Source organism: Ornithorhynchus anatinus, chromosome X1 (assembly GCF_004115215.2).
Source record: "Ornithorhynchus anatinus isolate Pmale09 chromosome X1, mOrnAna1.pri.v4, whole genome shotgun sequence".
Lineage (NCBI taxonomy): Eukaryota > Metazoa > Chordata > Mammalia > Monotremata > Ornithorhynchidae > Ornithorhynchus > Ornithorhynchus anatinus.
The window spans coordinates 29613498-29631426 of record NC_041749.1 but is presented as its reverse complement, the minus strand read 5'-3'; the positions used below and the strand labels follow the sequence as shown (position 1 = coordinate 29631426).

Sequence of the window (17929 nt, the reverse complement as noted above, 5' to 3'; positions counted from 1 at the left end):
TACTAGTGAATGAGGGACTAAAAGGGCCATTGTAGGGCTCACTGCTTACTCACCATGACTGATCTTTGCTGTGCAGTTGTTACCTATCACTGTTATTGTCTCCTTGTTTTGAAATCTTGAAGTGTCTACTCAGATACCATTAGTTTTTTGGTTTGCACTGCCTGGTCTAACTGCTAGCCATCTATCTTCTGAAATTGTCTCCCAATTTTTGAAGGAAATTCCATATTGTCTAAGGTTTTGCTTTACTGTGCACTGCCCAAAGTAATTGCTTAACAAATACTATTACTGCTAATAAGACTACAGTCCTCTTCCTCCCTTGTTTTCGGTGGCCCATTTCCACTCACTGTACAGTATTCATTTGGATATTCTATTACCATCTATTCTCCTTGTATGTCTTACCCAGCAAAGCTGCATGGAGGAGAACTTAGCTTCAGTGCTGCGAGTCTAGCGTCTATTCTATGAAGCTTGATATCTATTCTGAGAAGCAGCGTGGCTCAGTGGAAAGAGCACGGGTTTTGGAGTCAGGGCTCATGCATTCGAATCCCAGCTCTGCCACTTGTCGGCTGTGTGACTGTGGGCAAGTCACTTCACTTCTCTGCGCCTCAGTTCCCTCATCTGTAAAATGGGGATTAAGACTGTGAGCCCCACGTGGGACAACCTGATTCCCCTATGTCTACCCCAGTGCTTAGAACAGTGCTCGGCACATAGTAAGCGCTTAACAAATACCAACATTATTATTATTATTATTATTATATCAGGCTGCTGCCACACTACATTGAACAGTTTCCCCAAAGTATGTCTTGGCCTTCTTGATTTGATTTTCTACTTTATTGTTGCATCATTGGCCAACGTGCTGCCTGCATTAGAGAATCCCGCAGTGGTAATTGGCTCATAGTTGCCATGGAGATTTTGGTTGACCTGTACCAGAAATCCTTGGAAGGACATGTCTGGGAAGAAGAAACATTAATCACGGAAGGTCTCTTGGAGGATCAGAGATTATCAGAAGGGCTTCAAAGATCAGGAGAACTGTGGTCTCGCAGATTTGAAAGGGGAAGGAGTTCCCCATAGGAGGACTAGAGCGACCAAGGGTTTCAAGGAGGGAAGGATGAGCACTGACCCAAGAGGCAGGGTAGTTGTAATATAAGCAGATCAGACACAATTCCCATCCCACATGAGGCTCGCAGTCAAAGAGAGAGATTGAATAGGTATTTTAAACCCATTTAACATATATATGGGAAAGCACATGTGACACTGTGGAACACAACAATATTTCCTCTGAAGAAAATGTAGCTCAGGCACTGGGCAAATCTGATTCACTGCTAACTAAAACTAAGTTCTGTTTTCTTGAATGCTAGTTATTCCCCCTTTGGAAGCTGAATTAATACACTCAAGCTTTGGAGTACAATTCATGTAATTGCCGCACTATCATTCACCAAATAATTCCGTTATGGCCTGAAAGTGTTAAAACCCCTTTCACATTTATCTCATTTTCAACCAGGAAAGGAGCTGGACAAGTCATCCAGTCCATTCCTCTGCCATCAGAAAGAATCAAACAATAGCATTTATTGAGCACGTGGAGTGTGTCGGGCATTATAGTATGCACTTGGGAGAGTACAAAAGATTTGAAAGATAATCCGTGTCCTCAGTGTTTTGACAGTCTAAGGTGACAAAATGGGTACAATGTATATAAAAGAGAAAGTGTTTTGCTTTTTATCTTCAGTGACGAAAATTATTCATCCAGATCACCAAATCGCTGAGGCTTCACTATCAGAAATGTACTTGGCAATGAAACTAAGTTATTGTTAAGTAACAATGTCGGTGTTTAAGAAGGGCTTACTATGTGTCAAGCCACTGTCCTGGGTTCGGGGAGAGATATATGACAGTGCAATTGACAATGGTGTATTAAATCGTAATTGCTCAGCCTCTTTCATGAGAAATTCAATTTACCAAATATTTAAATGGTGTTTCTCTTCCTCCTATAGGTCCAAAAGCAATAGAAGCCTATAGCAAAAAGTTCGAGGTGAAGACTGTCTCTGGAAAATTGCTGTTTTCTGCCGATGATAACGAAGTCGTGGTAGGAGCAGAAAGATTGAGAGTTTTAGGTAAATAATCCTTAACAAATTTGAAATGGTGTGGTTTTGCTTTACATTTTATAAAGGAAAGAAAAATACTCATAGAAGGCTTGCGTTTGGTGTAGGAAATTGGAACCCTAAATAAAGAGCTTAGCCCACAATAAGGAGGAAGAGGAGGAGGAAGAGGGAGAATAAAAGTAATAATTATGTTATTTGTTACACAGTTACTCTGGGCTAAGCACTGAGGTAGATACAATACAGTGAGATGAGACCCCGGCTAGCCAGGTTTTGAGACAACAGCCTCTTTTGGGGTTCATATCTATGGCCACTATCCCATCATGAACTCCTTCTCCTCTCTTATTTCCCCCCCTCTCCCAATCCCCTCATTGAACTGATGAACAGATGAACAGAATAACTCGAACAAGAGTTATTCTGGGATCATATGGGAAGGCGGACTTGTCTGGCCAGAGGGGAATGGGAGCTGAAAGATCCTGATTTGCAGTTGTTAATCTAGTTAATGGGCTGACATCTGAGTTCCCACAGCAGGCAGGACTGGCACTGTAAGGTACAATCTTAACTAAGCCCAGCTCTGCCACCTGTCTCTGTGACCTTAGGTAAGTCACTTTACTTCCCTATGCCTGTTTTTTCATCTGTTAAATGGGGATAAGGTACTGCTCTTCCTTTCTCTTAGACTATGAGTCTCGTGGAACAGAGACTGTTTCTGACCTGGTTATATTGCAACCAACCCAACTTTTATAACAGTGCTCATCTCTCCCTCTTCGAAACCCTTGCTCACTCTCTTCCGCCTAGCTGGAACTCTCTCTCCCTTCAAATCTGCCAAGCCACAGCTCTCCACATCTTTGAAGCCATTCTGATATCCCCTATTCTCCCCATCTCACAACCCCATAACCTTGGCATTATCTTCGACTCATCTCTCTCATTCAACCCACATATTCAATCTGTCACCAAATCCTCTCTGTTTTACCTTCACATCATTACTAAAATCCACTCTTTCCTCTCCATCCAAACTGCTACCGTGTTAATCTACCTCTTATCCTTCCCTGTCTTGACTACTGCATCTGCCTTCTTGCTGACCTCCCTGCATCCTGTCTCTTCCCACTCTAGTCCATGCTTCATTCCACTGCCCAGATCATTTTTCTAAAAAAATTCAGTTTGTCTCCCCACTCCTAATAATAATAATAATAATTCTGGTATTTAGGTGCTTACTATGTGCCAGGCACTGTATTAAATGCTGGGGAAGATACAAGCAAATCCAGTTGGACACAGTCCCTGTCCCATGTGGGACTCACTACTTCAATCCCCATTTTACAGATGGGGTAACTGAGGCACAGAAAAGTGAAGTGCCTTGCCCAAAGTCACAGAGCAGACAAGTGACAGAGCTGGAACTATAACCCATTACCTTCTGACTCCCAGACCCTTGCTCTATCCACTACGCTATACTGCTTCACTCCTTAAGAACCTCCATTGATTGTCCATCCACCTGGACATCAAACAGAAACTCCTGACCACTAGCTATAAAGCACTCAATCAGCTCACCCCTTACTACCTTATCATACTGATCTATTATATAGCCCAGCCTCTACATTTTGCTTCTCTTGTGTCAGCTTACTCACTGTGCCCTGATCTCATCTATCTCACCACTGACCCTTTGCCCACATTCTCCCTCCATTCTGTAACACCCTCCCCCTCCATAAATGCCGGACCAACACTCTTCCCAACTTGAAAGCTTTATTAAGGTCACATGTCCTCCAAGAGGTCTTCCCTAATTGAGCCCTCTTTTCCCCGGCTCCCTCTCTCTTCTGCACCATTTATGCACTTGGATCTGTGACCTTTGGACATTTGATGTTTGCCCCACCTTTAACCCCATGGCACTTGTGTACCTATCTGTAAATTATATAGTATAAATTTTAAATTTATAGTAATATCTGTCTCCCTCACTAGACTATAAACTTGTTGTGGGCAGGGAATGGTAGACGCATTCTACCAACTCTGTTGTAGTGTGCGCTTTGTTCGGTATAGTACTCTGCACATAGTAAGAACCCAATAAATACCATTGATGGTGATGATGATGAAACCTGCCCTGATTAATGTTTCTTCTCCCTAGACACATCCTCTCAACTATCACTATTTGTTAAGCACTTACTATGTGCCAAGCACTGTTCTAATTGCTGGGGGAGATACAAGGTAATCAGGTTGTCCCATGTGGGGCTCAAAGTCTTAATCCCCATTTTACAGGCGAGGTAACTGAGGCACAGAGAAGTTAAGTGACTTACCCAAAATCACATAGCAGGCAAGTGGTGGAGCCGGAATTAGAACCCACGACTTCTGATTCCCAAGTCCAGGCTCTTTCCACTGAGCCACGATGCTTTTATGCAACCTCTGCTGTTAAGTGCTTAGTACAGCACTCTGCACACAGTTAATGCTCAATAAATATGATTGAATGTACTCTCAGCCACTATAAACACTTACTATTTACTTATATATGCTACTATTTAAGAACATACTTATCCACATCTTCTTCTTCACCCTATCTATAATATATTTTGTATTAGTCTCTCCTGCTAGATTGTGAACTTATTATTGAGCATGAGGATTGTGTCTTCTAGGTATTCAGTACTTTGCTCTGCATATAGTAAGTCCTCATTAAATATCATTGATTTTGTTTGCAGGTGATGATATTTGAAAACAACAACTTCTTACTACTTTTGAGTAGTTCTAGATAATAATAATAATTTTGATATTTCTTAAGTCCTTACTATGTGCCAGGCACTGTACTAAACACTGGTGTAGATACAAGCATATCTGATTGGGCACAGTCCTTGTTCCACATGGGGCTCACAGTCGTAATCTCCATTTTACAGATGAGGTAACTGAGGCACAGAGAAGGGAAGTGACTTGCCCAAGGTCACACCGCAGACAAGTGGTGGAGCCAGGTGGAGCCGCAGGTCCTTCTGACTCCCAGGCTCATGCTCTACCTCCTAGCCCATGCTGCTGCTCTCTAGGCCATGCTTCTTCTCATGATGACTAATTCTAACTCTACATGACTAACAATATGCTCAGGTACACTGATATGAACCTTAGACTGCTTTTTAAAATTTCTGTCAGTAGCCTAGGAAAAAGAAGTAGTGAGAGATAGAGTGTACTGTTGTGTATGCTTCCAGCTGAATTCACCTCAAATTCAAAGTTTATCACATTTAAACTGGGGTAAAATTTGAAGCTATGTTTCAGCCAACTCAATTTGGTACTTGTTTCTGGAAAGTTTGGCATATTAGTAGTATCTTTAGATAGGAAGGATTGCTATGGACAGGGAATGTGTCCTCCAACTTTATTGTATTGTATTTTCCCAAGCATTTAATACAGTGTTGTGCACACAGTTACTCCTCAATGCTATATTGATACTGAAAATGGTGGTTTACTTTGTGAGAGGGGGAATCCCAAATGTCTATAGGTTAATTGCAAAACTGGTTAAGAAAAGTCCCAGACAAGGTTCATCATATGGAACTGTCATGGTTGCAACTTGACATTGCTAACTCATTGAAATCTATAATGTAAGATTGGAAGCCATCTTGATGGCTTTGACCCCTGGACAGGATAAGGCATTCTGTGGGGGAATATTCAGATCCTCTATACATTAGGAAGTCTGTATGCCTTTTATGTTATCATATAGTATTTAGGAAAATAGGATTCAAAAAATTGCCTGGCACATAGTAAGTGCTTTACAAATACCAGAATTATTATTATAATACATCTCAAATACTGATAATCTATTTATTATCCTGAAAGTATTCTTTATAATGAAAAGGCTAGAATTAACCCAGCAAGAAAAGATGTAGTGATACTAGGGAATATATGGAAAAATATGAGAGTCTTGAAGCCAATGGAAAAGAGTTTCCATTTGATATGGTGGGAAATGGATGGGTCTTGGTGGTTTTTGAGCATTATTCTAATGGGTTGTACAAAGTTACCATTTTGACCACATTAGGTTTGTACTAAATCTATAGGAGATAGCTATGAAAATGTATCTGTGGAGGAGGAAATGGTAGTGGGTAAACAATTCAAGAGCAAATAAGTGGAAATATAATTTGGTGCTATAATCTCCCTTTGTGTTTTCTGTAATAAAGCAAATGTAGAGAAAACCTGCAAATCAACTTAAGTACTTTTCATTCATTCAGTAGTATTTATTGAGCGCTTACTATGTGCAGAGCACTGTACTAAGCACTTGGAATGTACAAATCAGTAACAGATAGAGACAGTCCCTGCCCTTTGACGGGCTTACAGTCTAATCAGGGGAGACAGACAATAACAATAGCAATAAGTACTATAAGAAAAATAACAGGGAATCATAATACTGATCCCTGTTAATTAGTAATTTTGTTAGAGAATGATAGTGTTTATGATGGAAAGTAATATAAAGCATGTTTCTATCAATTTAATAGTATTAAATTAATAGTATTAATTGACTCTATTCTACAGATTCATTTTAAATATAGCCTTAAATGCCACAATTCTAATTATAAAATTATTTAACATAAGTCTTTCAAGAACTATGTCTGATTTTTAACTTAGGACTCTCTTGGGTGATGCAGCAGCTTTCCAAAAAATAACTACTCTCTCTTCATAAATTACATTTAAATCAATCAGTTAATCAATAGTATTTATTGAGTGCCCTCTGTGTACCGAGCACTGTACTGTGTGATAGGGAGTGTCAAATAGAGTAGCAGTGGAAATAGTAGACATGATCTCTGCCCTCAAGGATTTTACTATCTAACTATTAAAGTTAGGTATTGGTGAAACTCCTCACCACTGTGCACTGTTGAATATTTAGAATTAAAGGTGAGTTGTTTTGTTTTTTCTTTAGGGAGATATTCACACAGTCTTAACCTCTGGCTGCAAATTCAAGTTTTATTTTATGATTTAATAGAAGGGAGATAGGAAACTGAATTAAAGTGTGTTGTGTTTTTCCACTTGTCTTGCAGCTACTTGAAGCAGGAATGAGAAATCTAAAAAGTCCTCTTTGTAAATGAAAGACTGCGGTTACAGTAAATCAAATTAGTAACATCATTACCTTCTGAAACCTGAATATCAGAATTGAATCAGCGCTTTTTTCTTTGCTAAACTTGTTCTTTCCGTTGGTCTTTAATGGGTCTAGTCTGAAGGGGCATCAGATGCTTGAGAATAATTGCAAGATGTTGTTTTTCCTCTATGGTACTTCATTCCTAAGGCAAGCATCAGCTTTATTATTTACAAGAATAATTTATTACAAGCTTAAAGACAAGTTGCCTACAAATAATGCAGAAAGATGGTAAACCTAGAAAAAATACCCCAGGCACAGGCAGCCCATTAGCAAAACTAGCCTTATGTGCTTAAGGCAAAGAACACTACAAGATGGTGCTTTAGTGATTTTTTTTCCCCCTTTTTTAAAGGAGAGAAGCATCATTAACTCTCCTTTTTCCCAAAAGGGAAGGCAATTTTGTGTGGGAATTTGCCCTCTCCTACTTCTCCACCCTGATTTAAACTCAGTTTTAACAATGCCAGCTCTGTAGACTCCTCTTTGTTCCCCTTCCCTACATGCCTTCACACTGCACTGCTCCAATTTGAGGCAGTGGGAGAAAGACATTTTCTGTGCTTTTCCATTTGAGCAGACAGTAGGAAGATAACATTTAATATGAGGGGAATGAATGAATGCCTTTATGTAAACTCCCCCAGCTGTCTCAATAGCTTTGCCTTTGCAACTGTTTTCAGCAAGTCCAGTATTGGCTCAGTCAGGGAGACGCGTGGCAGGACTGTGATAGGTTTCAGACTTAATTTAGGAGCTGCCACTGCTTGGTATGTTGGACTAGGTTGACCAGGAGCCATATGAATGGATTCACTTTCATTTTATAGATCAGTTCACTGCAACATGCAGAATATTTGCACCCATTTGGGGGAGTCATTTAAAGTGTTTATTTTCAAACCATTCTCCTTGCCGCATATAAAGAAATGAACATTTCCAAACAGGGCAGCTTTAGATCTCATGTTCCTTCAGGCTTCCATCAATGTTGGGATTTTTTTCCAGTATCATGTCATCACCTTTGCAGCTTCTCATTTATTGCACTGGCAACTTTGCTTCTGCAATATTGTCTTACTATATAACCCAGTAGACAGTAGTAGAGGCCTTGGAAAATGGCAGTTTGTGTCCCAGGGACAATCTCTACTGACACAGGGAATTTAAGGAGATGATTGTAAAGAAGAAAATTGGCCAAGCCCATGATAAATTGCTTCTACACTACCCTAGTTTAATGAGGGTTAAATTTTCTTTGACACGAGGCACACCAACCTGATCTTAAAAGTCAGATTAAAGACATTTTGTAAACTCCTTGAGATCAGGGGTCATGTCTTCCCATTCTACTGTTTTATCCTTTCCCAAGTGCTTAGTTCAGTGCTCTGCACACCATAAGTGTTCAGGGCATACCAGTGATTGATACATGCCTCTCTGCCTAGGGTAATCCCCGCTTCTTTTAGGCAATGCTGATCTTTTGAGAAGTGGTTCTAGTTATTGAATTATAACCAATGCCTTGGTCAAATTATTCCTCCTATCATGGCATTCCACTTGTTTGATTGCTTTTCCCAGAATTTGGCTGAGAACAAAAAGAAATGAAGTTGAAGATTGAAATAGTTTTTGAAATCTACAAGGCAAACCATAAGCAGGGAAGTGAGTGCTGAAACCCATTCGGAAGTAATTTTGACCACAGGGGTATGTGTGTGAGTGGGTGTTGTTTTTCCCAAAATGCAAATTAACTGGATAAGAGTGCATTATTTAAATGTCTCTAATACTGAGTTTTGTGAGAAATTCCAATGTTAAGGGAAAACAAATAAACTGAGCAAATAGAGAGAAGTTAGATGGAGGGCCATATGCCCATTCCCAACAATGCCGGCAAAATGGCAGATGCAGCCAATAATGATAAAAAAATAATTGCGGCATTCATTAAGTGCTATGTGCCAAGCACTGTACTGAACACTGAGATAGATATGAGATTATGAGGTCGGACATAGCCCCCATCCCATATGGGGTCTACAGTCTAAGGGAGAGGGAAAACAGGTATTGAATCCCCATTATTACAGATGAGGAATCTGAAGCATAGAGAAAGTAAGTAACTAGCCCAAGGCCAACCAGTGGGCCAGTGGCAGAGCTGGGATGACAACCCAGGTCATCCAACTCCCAGCCCCGTGCTCTTTCCATTCTCTAATTGCAGCCAATATGATGCCCAGCCAGAGCAAGCCTGTCTACATAATTCATTATATTTGACATGAAAAGTCTATTGTAGACAGTCTGTTCAGTTATTGACAATTCAAAAAAAAATGTTCAGAAGGACAACAGGGAAGTAGGAGGAAGCTGTAAATTGGAAAACTGGAGTTCAGGCTTTAGGTACTGCAACAAGAAAGCTGAGTTTAGAATGCAATGCTTTGTTTTTCTAAGTTACTCTATAAGAAGCTTGTCAGAGGTCAAAACACTTCTGTAAGTACTTTCTTTGTATCATGATGATGTGGTAAAGATCACATTCAGCAAAACAAAAGAAGAAGACAATGTGAAATCAATATGCAGCATGCCTATAAACCATGGAGAAAGGTAATCTGTTTTCCTTGTTTGGCTGTAAAAAACATTTCAGCTGCCAGAGAAAATGATTTTTCCTCTAAACTTCATATTTATCTAGCGAATTGGTTATTGGTAACTGTTCCAAGTTTCAAACATTGGACATGCAATTGAGAGTATTTTTACAGCCAGAATTGAAGGAAAAGTTTATTTTTCTCAAGATTTCCATTCGTGTCTTTAAGGCCAGATCTCTCTCAGGTCAGGGAACTAATTTCCAAGACACTTCATTCCCTTTCTACGTTCCACCGCCTGGTGTTTTAAAGTGAGTATCTTTCCACTATTAATGAATAACTCACTTTATCTGTGAGTTATCGATTAGACTGTAAGCCCGTCAAACGGCAGGGACTGTCTCTGTCTGTTGCCGACTTGTTCATCCCAAGCGCTTAGTACAGTGCTCTGCACATAGTAAGCGCTCAATAAATACTATTGAATGAATGAATGTATAGACAACCAGTCCAAGCAGATGACTTTAGGGATTCAAAAGTGAGTTATTAGGTGGAAATTGACTGAAGTTCAAAGGCAATTATTTCTCTTTTACGCCCTCTGATGGCATTTGGCAGGGTATTAAGATTCTGGTGAAGATTTTAGCTTCAAAAGGCAAATATTCTGGCTCTGAAGTGATAAGGGAAGAGAAAAGGAAGAAATGAGAAGTGAAGTTGGGGAGGTGAGACCAGCACTACTAAAAATAAGCATTTGTTTGGAACTTGGTGTGGGTAAATTTCTGTAAAATACATTAATTGCACTAATGTCTGCTAATTAGTCGACTGGAGCATGCCTTGTTAACCCACCTTGTCTCCCATTAAGATAGTGAACTCCTTGAGGGCAGTCCCAGGTTATCTTGTTACTTGTTACTGTAGTCCGAAATACACTGTTACTGTAGTCCGAAATATACAGTAGATGATCGGAAAATGTAATTTGATAATGATGGCAATGTAGTCATGTCCTGGAAGTATGGAAAGATGCAGCATGTTGTAGAGGTCAGTTCTATGTGAGAAATATTCCTCAAAACTGGCAGACAGAGCTGATGTTTTGAAGCTGGGTTTGAACATATTTTCTTGAATTGCTCTGTTGTTTCTGCCAGGGGAAATACAACAAAACTTCACCAGATAGACAGCTTCCTAGATGAAGGATTGGGACTTTTCTCAGTGCAACATGGAACAGAAAATATTAAAATGGCCAGTGCAGAGAGAGTAAAATACAGATTTGGTTTCCATTGCATTTCCTTTACCATTGCCATTCAGGGGCCTTATTTGTCCTAAAAAAAAATTCAGAAAAACTTACCTGAAGCAGAACCATAAAATGTCCTCAAAATGAGTGCAATATTTTCTGGAGTGCAGAAACATTTAGAGCATCAAACGCATGGAAGTTCAGGGACTTAACGTTCAGGCGGCTTACCTCTCAAAATCTCAGATGCTCTTTTGTCATGTCATATCATATTTCCTTCTGTCCCCTTGAGATTCATTCACTAGAACAGCTATACCTTTAGGATCAGATCAGTGTGCAAAACATAGTTGCTGTCTATTGTTTTGTCCTTGGCAAATATAAAGTTATGGTAACAGAGAAGAAATGTTTCTGGGTAAATCAGAGCAGGACAAAAATCAACACTTTGTTCCAAAAAGAAAAATCCCCAAACCACTTATTTATTAATGTTACAACTCCACATGGCTTCTTTTTCACTCAGACAAAAGGAGAATTGGTAAACAGTGTACCTAATCCTTTGCAACCAGGCTCACAATCTCTTGTTGTGTATTCATGAGATTTTTGGCCCTGAGAACACGTTTGTGTGTTCTCCATGATTGGTTCAGAAACTGGGCTGATTGGCAGCTGATGCCCGGAAGTCGGGCCTCTGCCGCCAGCTTAACTGTCCTCTTGGAGTCTGTTTTGCTATTCCCTTGAATTTACATAGAACCTTTTTTTCCTAATAATCCAGGGATGTGCTATTGTCAGGGTATCTAGGGCTGACTATATTAGTTGCTCCCTATGCAAATTAGAAAACAAAAACTATTTTCCACTAACTATTTTCCTTTCACAAAACACATCTTGCCCCATGCAGACTGTGGTTTATGAGGATTTGTCTTGTCTTATGCTGTTGAGTCATTTCCAACCCATAGCAACACCACGGACACACCTCTCCCAGAACGTCCCGCTCTTCATCTGCAGTCATTCTAGGAGTGGATCCATAGAGTTTTTTTGGTAAAAATATGGAAGAGGTTTACCATTTGCCTCCTTCCACGCAGTAAACTTGAGTCTCTGCCTTTGACTCTCTCCCATGCCGCTGCTGCCCAACATGGGTGAGTTTTGATTTGTAGCAGATTGTCTTTCACTCGCTAGTCACTGGCCAAGCTAGGAATGGAATGGGTAGGCCCTTGCTTTTATGGGAATTTACCAAATATTAAATAATGTTACTATCAACGGTGTTTGAAAAATATTCACCCAGCTGAATAGGGCACTCAAGCATTTGAAATGGTTTTTTCCTTTGGAGTGTCCTGAAGGAATTCTTGTTATTTTAAACTGAAACTCATCAGTACTTTTCCCAGTAACACTGAGGAGAGGAAGATGGGTATCTCCCACAGGAGTAAGTGTTTAGGTCAGGGTCCTAAATGCTTTCAGGAAGCATTAGAGAAGCAGCGTGGCTCAGTGGAAAGAGCCCGGGCTTGGGAGTCAAAGGTCATGGGTTTGAATTCTGGATCTGCCACTTGCCAGCTGCGTGTCTGTGGGCAAGTCACTTAACTCTGTGGCTCAGTTACCTCATCTGTAAAATGGGGATTAAAAAACTGTGAGCCCCACGTGGGACAACCTGATCACCCTGTATCTACCCCAGCGCTTAGAACAGTGCTCTGCACATAGTAAGCACTTAAGAAATACCAACATTATTATTTCAAAAAGAGGGCCTCACTGAGAATCAAAGAGCTGCTATAGGAATTTTCCCTGTGCCCTCAGGGACCATGGGATGGGTTTGTTGTTCAAACCTTTAGATTGTACACCAACGCATGAAGTGAACTTCAGCAAAGATTCGATTCCAGGTGTTGAGTTTTGTGAAAGTTCGATGGAATAACATTTTCTTCTTATACTGGCTCACCCGCCTTGAAGCATCCCAGACATCTAGTTATCTCCATGAACTATTTTCACTCCTTTAAATTTTAGGACATTTTGCCTGAACTTAATCCAAAGATAAATAATGAGTTTTTCTTTATTTATGAATATCCCAAAGGCATAGGATCATGGAATTTTTTAAACACTGGAGGAAAAAAAATGTTAAAAAGGGTGATTCTCTAATCCAAAAGAAATCACATATCCCTTACCCCTCTGAAGTATATGACTTTGTTCGTAACCAGGATGAGTCAAAAATGATTTTGGTGTGCAGAATTTCTTGAAAGAGATCCTTTGAAATAACCGTCTGATAATCAAGGGAATCTGACCATAGCAGTTCTTGTTTAAGTGCAGGGGAAAGCTAAGGAAGGGATCAAATCCAGGGTTTTGAGGCCATTCAAAGAGCTGTCTTCATTGAATCACCCTGAGGGCTGAAAGTTGGATGTTGGTTTATAAAGATGTGGGAGAGTACTGATTAACTCTCTAAATCCTACTTTCCTGCCTTTTTCTCTTTCCATCCAGCTCAGTACCATTCAAGCCCAGAAGCTTAGGTTAGCTATTTTGAATGAATTCCTTTCTTCTAAAGTTTTTTGTGGGATGACATGACTCTGCAGCAAGGTGTTTCACATTCATGTAGTGCAATTATTTCCTGAATCCAAAATGGATCATTCCCTTGTGACTTTTTGCTGCTGTTCTCAACATAAGTGAGCTCCATGTGGACAAGCACAAGAAGCAGTGTGGCCTAATGGAAAGAGTTCAGGCCTGGGAGTTAGAGGACCTGGGTTCTAATCCCAGCTCCTCCATTTGCCTGCTGGGTGACCTTGGACAAGTCACTTAACTTCACAGTCCTACTTAGACTCTGAGCCCATGTGGACAAGGACTGTGTCCAGTTTGATAAAATTCTCTCTGCCCCAGTGTTTAGAACAGTGCTTGACACATTGGAAACTCTTAATAAGTATTTTTGTTATTATCATCATTATTAATAATAATGTTGGTATTTGTTAAGTGCTTACTATGTGCAGAGCACTGTTCTAAGTGCTGGGGTAGATACAGGGTAATCAGATTGTCCCATGTGAGGCTCACAGTCTTTAATCCCCATTTTACAGATGAGGTGACTGAGGCACAGAGAAGTGAAGTGACTTGCCCACAGTCATACAGCTGACAAGTGGCAGAGCCGGGGTTCGAACCCATGACCTCTGACTCCGAAACCCAGGCTCTTTCCACTGAGCCATGCTGCTTCCCATTTTATTTTATTTTCATTATTATGTATTCTATCTCTATTTTGCTCTTCCCCGGGCTTTATACACAGTGGTCAGTAAACTATTGTTTGTTTGATCAAATATTTATTGAGTGCCCACTCTGAACGGAGATGTAGTCCTCTGACCTAATTGTATTTTGAGCAGATAAATGGTTTTAGTATAATACATAATAGTGTTAAACTGAGAAAAGAGATTATTTGATTTTTTAATGTTTCGATATCAGCAACAGAATGAAACGCAAACCTAATCCTTACTACAAACCATAGCCACTATGAATGTTAGAAAAAAGATCAAAATACAAATTTAATAAACCTTCTCAAATAGGTTTGCTGTCAAACTCTCACTCAATGTTTCAATGTAATTTTCTAACAACATTCCCCAAAATGGACCAAGTGGACTGGTCTTGCTTTTGTTGTACTCTCCCAAGTTAGATGTGATTGAGATACACTGAGTAGGTAGGAGTTAAAGTGAAATATGTGAGCTGGGTAGTATTTGGGAAATCAGTGAAGTTAAACAAGGATGAGGTGAGCTGACTGAATACTTAAAAGCCAAAGGTGAGGAGTTTCTATTTGATGTGGATGTGGATGGGCAACCACTGGATTTTCTTGAGCAGGGAGATGTGAACTGAATATTTTTATAAAAAAAGATCTGTGCCTCAATGTGCTTAGTACAGTGCTCTGCACACAGTAAGTGCTCAATAAATATGATTGAATGAATGAAGTAGACTGGACTGGAGAGGGATAGGAGGGTGGAAGGGGAGCTAGGAACTTGATACAAGTCATGGGGGAGGTATGATAAATGCTTGGATCAGGATAATGGAAGTTTGGTTGGAGAGGATGATGTGAAGGTTTAACTGACAGGATTTGGTGACAGATTGAATATATAGATTGAATTAGAGAGATAATTAGAAGAAAATGCCAAGGTTACTGACTTGTAAGACAGGGAGGATAATGGCAGGGATGGCAAAGAGACAGCATGACCTAGAGGATAGAGCACAGGTCTGGGAGTCAGATGGACCTGGTTCTAATCCCAGCTCAGCCACTTGTCTGCTGCGTGACCTAGGATAAGTCACTTCACTTCTCTGTGCCTTAATTACCTCCGCTTGTAAAATGGGGATTAAGGCTGTGAGCCCCAGGCAGGATGGAAATGTGTCCAACCTGATTACTTTGTACCTACCACAGCGCTTAGTATAGTGTCTGGCACATAGTAAGCACTTAACAAATACCATTTTAAAAAAAGACATGGGGAGGAGAGGGTTTGGTTATGAAGGTAAGGAGTTCCTTTTTTGTACATATTCAGTTTGAGATATCTTCTGTTTTTTATAAAAAAAGTTCTAGCAGCAATAAAACTTTTTTTTCATTTATTAAATGAAGAGAAAGTAAGCTACCATAGCTAAAGAAATGCATATAAAATTAAGCATAGCAAGGGAAACATCACAATATGTTTTTTCTGCCCTCCGGTGCAATAATATAGTAGAATTTTCAAGACTAAGTCCTCGTGAGATTCATGGATTTCAGCAAGGAATTAGGGATTAAGCAAACCGATAAATAACAAAACAACATTATGATCACTACAGTGGAAAAATGAAAGTAGTCCTACTTTGGAAGGATGCCCTGACATGAGGATTAATGCCAGCCCTGCTGATTATCCACCCTTCTGTACATTGGAACAGAATGAAACTCCAGGTCAGAAATTCAGCAGATTTTGGGTAGCAGTAGCTCTTCTTTTCATTCAAACAATACCACCAGATGTACCAAAGCAGGTTGGCTCACTTTGTTAAACAGCCTAGTATTATCATCCTTTGGCATATTGGTAAAGTAGAGGAGCTGGTGCAATGCAGTGACAAGACTTTTTTAAAACTAAAGGTTTTCCACCCACACTGTTTTGGAAACCTGATATTGAAGAGAGGAAACAAAGTGAATGCCCCACCCTGTGTATCTTGCTGCGCCTTAAACGCAAGCCTGGGAAGACAAAGGCAGTGCTAAAGATGTCTGTCACCCCCTCTAGACTGTAAATTCATTTTGAGCGGGATTCATGTCTGTTTATTGTTGTCTTGTACTTTCCCAAGCATTTAGTACAGTGCTGTGCACACAGTTAGTGCTCAAGGAATACATTTGAATGAATGAATGAAAGGTGTGGAGTCCTCAGCTGAATCCGAGAGTCCAGTTGATTTCAGGATCTCCCAGAGTCACCAGAAAGCCCACTGAAGTGTGGATTCATGCTCCTGGTTCATCCCTAAAAGGATTAAGCACAGCCTTGGGAGTCAGAGGATGTGGGTTCTAATCCTGAATCTTCCAATTGTCTTCTGTGTGACCTTGGTCACTTCATTTCTCTGTGCCTCAGTTACCTTATCTGCAAAATGGGGATTAAGACTGTGAGCACCATGAGGGACAGGGACTGTATCCAACCTGGTTTCCTTGTATCTACTCCAGCGCTTAGAACAGTGCTTGGCACATAGTAAACATTTAACAAATACTATTATTGCTATTATTATTATGATTTTTAAAGCTGCTTCATTTCTCTGGGATTTTCCAGATTCAGCTTGACCCAGGGATAAAATAAACTTTGCTCTATAAAATCTGAATTTTTCTCTTGACAGAATTTAGGACATGTGACCGACTATAAAATAGTGAAGTACTTGAACTTATTCATTGCTATATTTTAAGGGAAATCAATTTTCTTATGGGCCAGGAAGAGGTTTTTAAGAACTAGGGGGTTTAATCTTTATTTTTTTCCCTGTGTCTTAAAAAAAAAAAAAAGCTAATGCATTTAAGTAAAAGTGTATAGATTTACAGCCCCAGATGAAATATATATTTAGATTGTGTACTATAATCCTCTTTAAGAAAAGAGTAGAATCAACTGGCATAGGATTAGTATTGATTAAATGTCACACACATTGACAAAGAAGCATTCTGTACACTTAGCAAACATTGAAATCAAATTTTAAAGTACTGGCATTTTTTTCTTTAAAATAGAATGGCTTCAATATCTTAAAACATTCTCCTTGGAAAATAATAATGTTGGTATTTGTTAAGCTCTTACTATGTGCAGAGCACCGTTCTAAGCACTGGGGTAGATACAGGGTAATCAGGTTGTCCCCCATGAGGCTCACGGTCTTAAATCCCCATTTTATAGATGAGGGAACTGAGGCACAGAGAAGTTAAGTGACTTGCCCACAGTCACACAGCTGACATGTGGCAGAACCAGGATTCGAACCCATGACCTCTGACTCCCAAGCCCGGGCTCATTCCACTGAGCCACGCTGCTTCACACTGCTCCACGCTTCACACTGCTTCAAATATATGCTTATTTGTTCAGGCCTGTTGTTTCTGTGTGATATGGGTACATTTTAGAAGAATCCTGAAGATGGCCCGTAAGAGTTGCTTGAAAAAAAATACTGTTTTCATTGTTAAACTAAAAGAAAGGGTAGAAGGGTATCCAAATATGTTTTGCATGTAACAAAAGACAAGGCATTTGAGAGAACCTGTTTATGTTTGTCTGACTTTGGCTCTGACCACTGAGTAACCAACTGCTGGGCAGCGTCATGAGGGGAGCTCAAAATAAAACAAATGCCAAGGATTTGCCATTGTATAAAATCATGATGCTTCCCTCCTCTTCCTCCTCATCAGTGGAGTTTATTGAGTACTTACTGTGTGCAGAGCACTGTATTAAGCACTTGGGAACGTACAATACAACAGAGTTGGTAGACCCATTCCCTGCTCACATCTGGACTACTGTCCATGAAGGCTTCTGAACATGCCCTTTGTGCCATGGTTGGCAAAGGTTGCTAGAGAAAGGGCAGCTACAGATTACATTCAGTGGTGGAAGGAGCAGCAACTGGAAGAGGAGCAAAGCTC

General features: G+C 40.1%; 1 protein-coding gene across 5 annotated transcripts in view; it reads left to right on the top strand.

Annotated features, from left to right (window-relative positions):
- The window catches only part of SGCD (sarcoglycan delta), a 376042-nt gene that overhangs the window by 278014 nt on the left and 80099 nt on the right, over positions 1–17929 (top strand). For all 5 annotated transcript variants that reach the window (XM_029051018.2, XM_007655307.3, XM_007655303.3 and 2 more), the window contains exon 5: positions 1983–2102. In XM_029051018.2, the coding sequence (XP_028906851.1) occupies positions 1983–2102 (120 nt within the window). The remainder of the gene's footprint in view (positions 1–1982; positions 2103–17929) is intronic.